General features: G+C 57.1%; 1 protein-coding gene across 1 annotated transcript; it reads right to left on the reverse strand.

Annotated features, from left to right (window-relative positions):
- Window positions 1-4,691: 4,691 nt before the first annotated feature.
- On the reverse strand, window positions 4,692-8,297 carry BHLHE40 (basic helix-loop-helix family, member e40). Its single transcript, XM_006897089.1, has 5 exons — window positions 8,227-8,297; window positions 8,052-8,121; window positions 7,751-7,858; window positions 6,811-6,934; window positions 4,692-5,527 (listed from the first exon to the last, which is right to left on the reverse strand). Exons 1-5 carry the CDS (start codon window positions 8,295-8,297, stop codon window positions 4,692-4,694), a joined length of 1,209 nt encoding a protein of 402 aa, XP_006897151.1.
- Between the last annotated feature and the right edge of the window lie 914 nt (window positions 8,298-9,211).

The following is a 9,211-nucleotide window of genomic DNA, read 5'->3' on the forward strand; positions in this document are numbered from 1 at the left end:
GGGAGGGGTGACCAGGCTGAGGGAGGGGTGACCAGGCTGAGGGAGAAGTGGTCAGGGTAGGGAGGGGTGTCCAGGCTGAGGGAGGGGTGACCAGGGTGAGGGAGGAGTGACCAGAGTAGGGAGGGGTGACCAGGGTGAAGGCTTGACTGGGGCACTGGGAGAAGACAGTTGGAGTGACCTGGTCTGCTGTCTTTAAGGCACCTGTCAGAGAGGGGCTCCTACTTCAGTCTCAGTCTTCCCATCCCCACCCAACCTGAGCAGAATGACCCAGTGTCCAGCAGTCCTTAGAGCTCACTCCTGAACCCTCTACTGATACATCTCCCAAGCTTGAAAGATGAGAAAGGAATTCATCTCTGCTCTGAGCATGTAAACATGCCCTTAACCCCGAGTCTGGTCCTGGGCTCAGTGAGTGCCCGGCCCTCCGATGTCCTGCAGTGCACTGGGCTCGTTCCTTCACTGAGAACGGACGAACTGTGGCTGGCTGCGGGGTGGCGTGAGGAATCTTGGAAAGGAAGCGAGTCAACATTTCCACAAATGACAAGTTGCTCTGGGCCTCATTCACGTCAACTTCCCTCTGTAAAGCTTTTCTGAGATGGTTTATTAAAGGGTTTCTGATTGGTGCAAATGGTTTGTGCTGAACCACTTCTGGTCCTTGGTTCAAATCCACCCAGTGGCCACATGAGGGAAAGCCTGCTCTTTAAGGACTGTTGCTGCTGTGGGCCACTGAGCTGACCTCCAGCTCAGCGCCTCAGAGAACAGAGTGAACCTGCCCCGCAGGCCAGGGTCCTCGTGGCAAAGCAGGTTGGGTGTTGCACTGCTAACCGAAAGGTCGCCAGTTTGAATCCACGCATTGCTCTGACAGAGAAGGATGAGGCCATCTCCTGCATGAGGAGTCAGTCCTGGACCCTAAGGGATGGTCATGATAGGTCAGCACGGGCTTGATGGCTGTGGGTCTGGGGATCTTACAGGACAGTTGACCACATCTTTCTCCTGCAGAATCACAGAGCAGATCCAAACCACCAAGCTTTCAGTTACCAGCCGAGTGCTTAACTCAGTGCCACCAGGCTCCTTCTCTTAAGACCACAGCCCTGAAACCCTGAAGTGGTTCTTACCTGAATCTCTTGCCGTCACTGTGAATGGAAGGCTCAACAGCAGAGTGTCAACAAGCCTACCCCTCCCGTAGCTCAGGATTTAGTGCCCCGAGTGGAACCAGAATGGACTGGGCCAGAACCTGGGTTTAGAAGTGTCACCACAACAGAGAGAGGCATGCCTGTCTCATGAGTCACTTCCTCTGAGCTCCCCCTCATAGCTGCCTTCACATAAAGTGCCTGGGAAGCACCTCACGGCTGCCTTCTCTAACAAGGGGCTGTGGGTTTGCAGTCCAGTGTCTGCACGCGGGAACCAAGCTGGCTGTGAAACCCTATCCGTGGCAGAGTTGTACGCATTTCTAAGTGCACAGGAGGGGCAGGCAGGTCCTTTTCGAGTGGCTGTGAAGACGGGCTACTGCAGGCATAAGGGGGTACATGCGTAGAGAGTGCTCCCAGGTCTCCCAACAGCACTGATCCCGCAGCATCCATTCCTACACGGTTAAGGTCATTGCTATCCCTGGACCCTGGCAAAGCCTCCACCGGGGAGCCAGGTGGGAGATTCGCACCCACAGCCTGCAATCCCGACTGCCTTGTGGCACTGGCCAGGTCAGTGCCCTAAAACAGCTTTAACCTGTCTGAACTCTAGATCACAAGTGTCCATCCTGGCACGGACAGATGGGGCCGTGGTGACCGGGCTGGAAGTGGGGTCTCCAGGGTAAGCCTGAACTGCCCCAGCCACACAGCCTCTGGATCCCGAGAGCCCAATCCTGCCACAGTCACTGCCAGGCCCGTGCTGGGGGCTGGGATCCCAGATCATGCCAAGTTTCCCGGGGACCAGGCCCGTGCTGGGGGGGTTGGTGAGCCTGGGACCTCAGACTATGCTAAGCTTCCCAGGGACCAGGCCTGTGCTGGGGGCCTGGATCCCAGGCCAAGCGTTCTTGTGATCTAGTCTGTGTTGGGGGGGAGGGGGTTGGGAGACCCGGGATCCCAGGCCATGCCAAGCTTCTCTGGGGATCAGGTTTCTGTGACTCTGTGCCAGGCACGTCCCTTCCAGGAACCGGCAGCCGCTTTTAGCCGCAGGCTGCACATGAAAGGCGGCAGTCGGAAACGTGACGTTTTGTCAACAGGCGAGGCGGGTCAGAGCTGGGTGAGACCATCCCGCAGGCCCGGCCAGCTGCAAGCACCACGCCCTGTCTGAGGCAGCCAGATCCAGGCCCGAAGCCAGGCTTCACCCCACACCACACCCCCTTCCCCACAGAGGCTCTTTGTCCTGATGGGCCCCCACACCTCCGGCCACACCCGGGTTCTGCTGAATTGGGGAGAAGGGAGACCCAGGGTTCCAGTGACAGAGCACAGGACAGCGGCAGCGGTGGGTGGCCCAGCACTCGGAAAGGGGTTCTGGGAGGCTAGGAGCACTGCAAGGCTTATTTTAGTTCCCCTGTTGAACCACTTCCTTCTGTGCCCAGAACTTCTCCAGTGTCAGGGACCAGGAGATGGGGCCTGATGGCCTGCCCTGATTCCTCTCCCAGCTCCCAGGGTAAATATGTTCAGATTTTCATTGAAAATGTCCAGCTACTAGAGCCCAGCAAGTTGTGGGAGGATCTGGGGGCTAGCAAGCAGGAAACCGGAGGGCCGGATGACCTGGAAGTTAGGGAATTGCCCTTGGCTTGCTCCAGGACAGGTGCTCTACCAGACCGGTGTGTGGCACGCAAGGATCTGCCCTGAGTGCAGCAAGGGGCCGAGACTGCCTCGCCCCGGGCTGGAAACATCGACAGGGCACCGGGGTTGTGAAGGGACTCCCTGGGGCAAGGTCCCTCCTTCAGCTCCAGACCAGCAGTGTTCTGGAAGACTCCGTGCTGTGGGGGCTGGAGTCTGACCTGGGAAATCCTGACACCTCTGAGGGGACTGTCCCGTAGGAATATCCAACTGCAGCTGGAGAGAGGCAGAAGCCGCTTCTCACAGAACGTTTAATCCTTTTAAGGAACACCGGTATTCACTCACACACACACACCCAGCCAGGGGAAGTCCAGGAAGGATGTAAAAGGAATTATGGAATGGTGCCTCCAGCAGCAAGAAGTCAGGGTATGGGAAACCCATCAGACCTCACCAGGTTTGCAAATGTCGAACTGTGTACTGGCCAACAGCCCCATCCCAGCATCAGCTAGCACTGCCCAGACCTCACAGCGCACTGTGTGCACCCTGCCAGTTAGCTCCCCCACGCATCTCATTCCTTCGTTTCTGAATCAACCGAGATGAACTAGTTCCTGCCTTTAGCCAAGAAGGGAGGACAGCAGTCACCACCCAGGCAAGTTATGTAGAAAACGGACCTGGCCATCTTTCTTTCCCATAGGAAAAGGATTATTTTATTAAGCATTTGATAACAACTACTTAACATTTACTCAGATAAAAATATTTACAATCTCACGAAGGCTCCAAAATAGAAACACTGTACCTCTCCCTAGAGAAAAAAATTCTCTTCAAAAACAGGAATACATTCATTTTTTTCTTACTTTGTAGATCAAGTTAACTATACAAATAAACATTTGAAACATTTACCTCTTTTAATATATTTATATAATATATATATTTAACAGCTTTACAAATAAAGGCAACGACTTTATACGAAAATACAGAGGGCAGGACGCAGCAGGGCCGGCGATGGGGCATAGTGCATTGTGAACGCTAGGGCAGGCCGGGGCTAGCCAGGAAGCGTGTGCTCGGACCAAGAGAAACACCTTCCAAGGAGTTTTTTAGCAGTCAGGGCTCTCTATGCACCTCAGGCAGGAGGAATGAGCCTACAGAAAGGTTCTTGCTGTGTCAAGGGTTAGTTAAGCCTTCGAGAAGCTAAAGCTTGGTTTAAAGGTGTTTTAGCGGAGAAATGAAAACCGAGTCTACTGAAGGTAGCAATTATGACTCAGTTCCCTGCACACTGAGAGGGGCGCTCAGAGCCTGTCCCTTTGAGTCAGGACCGGTGCTGTGGACAGCCAGCTGCTGACCACGTACAGGAAGCAGGTGCCAGAGGCCCAAGGGGTGCACCCTGTCCTCCCTGGCTGGGTGACCTGCACAAGAGCCCTTTCCGTTTCTGGGGAGTTGCCCCTACTGAGCCTGAGTAAGGAGCTACATTCTTTGTTTGTTGGGTGGGGGGAGAGCACACCTGAGGAAAAGCTCCCCAACCACTGCCAGGCGATGCCAGTGACTGCCACGCACTCCAGCAGAATCACTCGCACTCGTCTGCCCACCCACCACACCCATGAGTCAGTGGAGGGGCAGGGTGGGGTCAGCACAGCTGGCTGGGAGCTGCAGCCCTGTTCCCAGTGCTACAGGTCTGGCTCCCGATGTGAAGAGTGACAGAAGCAGCTTTTGCCAATCCACAGGGGACTAGTAGCCGGGTGGGGAAGTCCTGCTGGTGTGCGGCACTCTGTGTCTTCCCAAAGGCAACGCTCGATGGCCGGCCACCATGCACATCCCCACACAACCCTGTACAGACAGCCCCTGAATCTCCTTCCCATCCTCCAATCAGCTCGGCACAAACCTCGGGGTCAATCGCACTGCACTCACAGAACATTTTTTGGGAGGAAGCCAGCCAACCGGCAGACCGTTGGCCTAGTCTGTGGCCTCCAGGTTTAGTGGGGGGATCTGTTTGAGGGCCTGCAGCAGGGCCGAGGAGTCGGCGGCCGGCGGGGTGGGCCCGGGGGACGGCAGTCTTTGGGGCAGCAGCAAGGGTGCAGGCAGCTTGTCTGGGCCCACATAGCCGCTGAGGCCTGGGTAGAAGAGGGGCATGGAGGTGGGGTACCAGCACTTCTCCAGCATAGGCAGGTAGGCGGTGGCTGATGGGGGGATGAGATAGAAGGGCAGGCAGAGGTGCGGGGGCTGATGTGGGGGTGCGCTGAGGAAGGAGGAGCCCAGCAGGTCACTGCTGGGGAAGTGGCCTTCGTCAGTGGGCAGCTGCATTCGGCCCTTCTTGGTGGGGGGCTCCTCAGATTCCTGCTTGATCGCACTGATCCTTTCTCCCACGGCGAATCTGCGTCCACGGTCACCTCTTGAGTACAGCTCCCCACGCGCATCCCCCTTCTCTGACTCGCCCCCGTAGCCACTGTCTGTGTCTGTGTCACTGCCACTCTGCTCCCCACTGGACTGAGGGAAAGTCCTCCGGATCACGGGCACACAGTTCTTCCCAGGCCCATCTGAGCCTCTGGCCAGGGAGCTGGCCCTCTCCTGGAAGTCCATGGTTTTGGGGGTTGCATCTGCTGGCCTCCTGGAGGGACCGCCCTGCAGCAGCTCTGAGACCACCCGGTGGAGGTGGGCAACCAACTGGGATGACTTGAGGTCACGCGTGTTCTCGTGCTTGGCCAGGTACTGCAGCACCTCCCGGGCACATGTCTGGAAGCCAGAGCAGAAGGTCTCCTGACTGGGGTCCATGCTTCTTCCCGAGAGCTCCCCTGAAGAGACAGACCACAAGAGATACTTCAGAGACACCGTGTGATGACAGCAGCTTCTCATTCCCAAAGTAGCACCAAAAATGATACAAACGTCAAAGGAGTTCACAATCTTACTGCCCGCAAACAAAACACGATTATTTCTAATGGCTGCAAAATATCCTACCCTAGAAGTGACCTATTATTAACAGAGACTCTGCCCTCTCTCCGAGTGTGTAGGTTGTTGTTGGGTTATCATCCTTAAAAGACACAGCAGCGAAAAGCCTAATATATCCATAAATTTCATAAATTAAAGAGCCAATTTCTAGAAGAGCGTCAAGTCATAAAACAGAGTCAGTGAAGGAACAGCATCACTTGTTACTAAGGTTTGTAGATAAGTACTTTAAAAAAGTATATACTAAAAAATGTGTGTGTGTGTGTGTGTGTGTATATATATGTACATGCACATGTGAACCTCTGATGACAGAATAAAGAACTAATGGCACCGATCTGAGGCATTCGGAGATCGGCAGCTTCCAGGGAGCCAGCACTGACATAAACACTCCAATAACTCCTACAAGTCCCAGCCACACTGCATGCTTTAACAGAGATGCTTTTTCTAACTCAGTCTCTCCTCCTTCCACCTTTATCCCCTCAGAAATGTGCATACTCATGTTTTCTGAGGAGGAGACAGAAGCATTGCTGGTTGTTGCTGAAAGGAGGAATGAGGGGTCAGCAGGAGACTGCCTCCACCACACTGAACAGAATTACGTCGAAGGGCGGAGGATGGATGCTTAGAAGGTTACTTTGATGCTTGGGAATCAGGAGAAATGGATGATGAAACCTCAGCAGTTTCATGAGATTGTGCAATTGCACAAGATACCTAGTGGCTATTCAGAAATGCACACACTGAATGCAAGGAAAAGTCCTGCTGTCATCCGGCCAGAACGGCACCGCACAGGGAGGAAGCAGACACACAGGAAAACGCTGGGGCAGACCTGCCCTCTCTCCCCAGTGAGCCAACGGGCTGTGAAACACCCACGATGCAATCACACTGCCTTGGCCCTCTAAAGGTGGGGGGACCTCCACAAACCCAACAGCTCACAAAAACTGCACATAAATACTTTATCATCTGTATTCATGCCAGACAGCACACAGCAGCATTTCTAATGAAAAGCCTGACCTTTCAGGAACTGATCTCCCCAGTGACCCGGCAAAAGTAAGTTACTGGCTGTGGAGCCGTTTCTCACACCAGATGCTGAAGACCATGGGCTGTGTGCTGGCAACCAGCTGACCTGGACACTCACCGGCCTGGAGCCCGCTCTGCAGGGCAAGAATTTTCTGCTGCTGCTGGTCAATTAGGCTTGTAAGTGCCTTCACGTGCTTCAAAGTAAGTTCAAGAACTACTGCCTTTTCCAAGTGACCCAAAGTCTGGAATAAAAAGAACCTCTGTCAGCAGTGAGGCCAGGAGTTCTACCTCTGTGACCATTATCAGCTACGAGAAATTCTCCAAAGGGCGACAGACTGGCTTTTCTTGGATATGGCTAAATGAGATTTTAAATTATCAAGAACAGCTTTAAGAGGCTGGTGTAAACACATATAAATGTCGGAATAAACACAAGCCTCGAGTTGCCTGTCTCTGGAGGCACTGAGTGGCAGCCACCCCAAGGAAGGTCTGAGGGATCAATTTCTCCAGCAATCTGCTGACCTTCGCTCAGGGAAAGCAGAGGACACTTCCCTAAGAGCTGCAGCCTGAGGAAGGGCCTCTCCTGTGCCTGGCAGCCAGGACACCTTCCCCAGAGCTTTGTCTCACCGCTTTAGAACTTCTGGCTCATTTCAGCTTTCTCCTTCCTCTTACTCTAATACTTTCCTCCTTTTCCCCAGCAAATGGCCAGCAAGAAATGGCTTCTATGTGGAAAGCTCCAGATATAAAGAAATCAGGACTAATGCAAATTTCCTGTGTTTTTAAACGAGGATAAAAAAAATCCAAAACTAATGAGCCCTGGAAATCAGCAAGAGCCACTCTCTAACCCCTGAGCAGGACGGGGTGGACGTGAGAGGGGCCTGAGAGGCCCACGTGGTTGTCACTGCATTCCTAAGAGGCTTCCAGCAAAGATCCGGGGTCAGGGGAAGGGTCCCAGGCGGCGCTGCCCTCCGGCCCGCAGTTCCCCGCGCGGCCTGCAGGCGGCGGTGGCTCCCGCGCTCCGGGCGAGGCCGCGGCTTGTGCGCAGCCAGGTCCCCACTCACCGTGAGTTTGAGGTGTTCCGGCAGAAGATCCTTCAGCTGGGCAATGCACTCGTTAATCCGGTCACGTCTCTTCTTCTCGATGAGCCGGTGCGGCAGTTTGTAGGTCTCCTGGAAGGAGAGGAAGATGGTGGGCGCCTGGCCAGAACCACCTTTTGCTCCTTCCCCAAACTACTCAGTAGGGGCACCGCGCTCAGACCTTGCAAGCCCCCCCTCCCCACCAGCCTCAAAGAGAAAAAAACTTTTCCTGCTACTGAACACCCGAGAGGCGGGGACGCGGGTCCCGGGGTCCCTGTGCGCTTACCTTACTGTCGTCGCTGCGCTTTATTCCCCGCCGCGACTTGTACACTTGATACATGTGGGCAAAATCCAGCCTGCAGGGAGAGACGAGGGGAGGTCGGACTTGTGCGCTCGGGCTGCAGGCGCCGGAGCTGCCCCGGCACGAAGCGGTGCGGCGCGCGGGGTCGGCGCGGACTTACCCTGCAGCCTCCAGAGCCGGCGCCTTGGGCAGGCAGGAGGGAGGCGGCTGCGCGCTGGGGATCCTCTCCATGGTGCAGGGAGCGGAGTCCACGGAGTGCGTCTGTCCGTGCGAGGGGGAGACTGGGTGAGGACTTTCTGCGGGGTACCTGGGGTCCGAGCCGGGAGTCCTGAGCCGAGCTCTCGGAAATGCCCTGCGCTGCGCGGGGCTGCGGTGCGGCTTCAGAGAGGGGCGCGCATGGCTCGGCGTCCCTCCAGCTCCGGCTCCGCTCGGCGCGCAGACCGCCGGTGTGTGCGCCCCGCGAGCCGGTGAATGAGAAGCGGGGAGGGGCGAGCAGGGGGGCGCGGGAGGAGCGGCGGGCGGCGGCGAGCCGAGGAGTAATGGAGAGGCTGCGGGCTGGGTTAAATGGGAGCGAGGGGGCGGGCCGGCCCTACGTGTTCCACCCTGTGACTCCAGGCACGTCTGGCCGCGGCCGGCGAGGGAAGGAGCGGCCGCCCGCCCGCCCCCGGCCTCGTCACATGAGCCTCACGTGTTGAACCACGCTCGGGCGGCGGCCAGGGAGTCCCCACCCCCAGCCCCCAGGTGTCTGCGGCCGCCTTTCCCCGAAGAGGGGGTGGCCGCCGGGGTCCGCGGGCGGGGGGCGCGCAGAGCGGGGGGCGGGACGTGGGCGCGCCGGCCCCGGGGAAATGAAGTAAGTTCCCGTCTCCCGGAGTCGGGCAGGGCGGCCCGCCCGCTGACTCAGGCGGGAAGGAATACCCCCGCGCGCGCCAGCGGCCCCTCCGGCCCCGGGCGGGGGTTTCTTTCCGTCCCGGGTCCCCTGCCCCCACCCGCCCCGTGTCCAGGAATCGCCTGCCGCGGGGCGGGGCCGGGGGCGGAGCGGATGTCACCCCACGGGAAGCGGGGAGACGGCCAAGAGCGAGGGCAGCCGAGGCCGCCGCCGAGCACGCCGCGCGCACCTGACCCCGAGGATGTCCGGAGCGGCCCCG

The sequence above is a fragment of the Elephantulus edwardii genome, unplaced genomic scaffold, assembly GCF_000299155.1.
Source record: "Elephantulus edwardii isolate Elephantulus edwardi_28Jun2011 unplaced genomic scaffold, EleEdw1.0 scaffold00200, whole genome shotgun sequence".
Lineage (NCBI taxonomy): Eukaryota > Metazoa > Chordata > Mammalia > Macroscelidea > Macroscelididae > Elephantulus > Elephantulus edwardii.

Coding starts and splice junctions, on each gene's coding strand:
- BHLHE40 (XM_006897089.1), bottom strand. CDS start 8,297: ATGGAGAGGATCCCCAGCGCGCAGCCGCCTCCCTCCTGCCTGCCCAAG. Junction 7,859..8,051: donor AGCGCAGCGACGACAGTAAG/GTAAGCGCACAG, acceptor CTCTCCTTCCAG/GAGACCTACAAACTGCCGCA. Junction 6,935..7,750: donor CGGAACACCTCAAACTCACG/GTGAGTGGGGAC, acceptor TTTTTATTCCAG/ACTTTGGGTCACTTGGAAAA.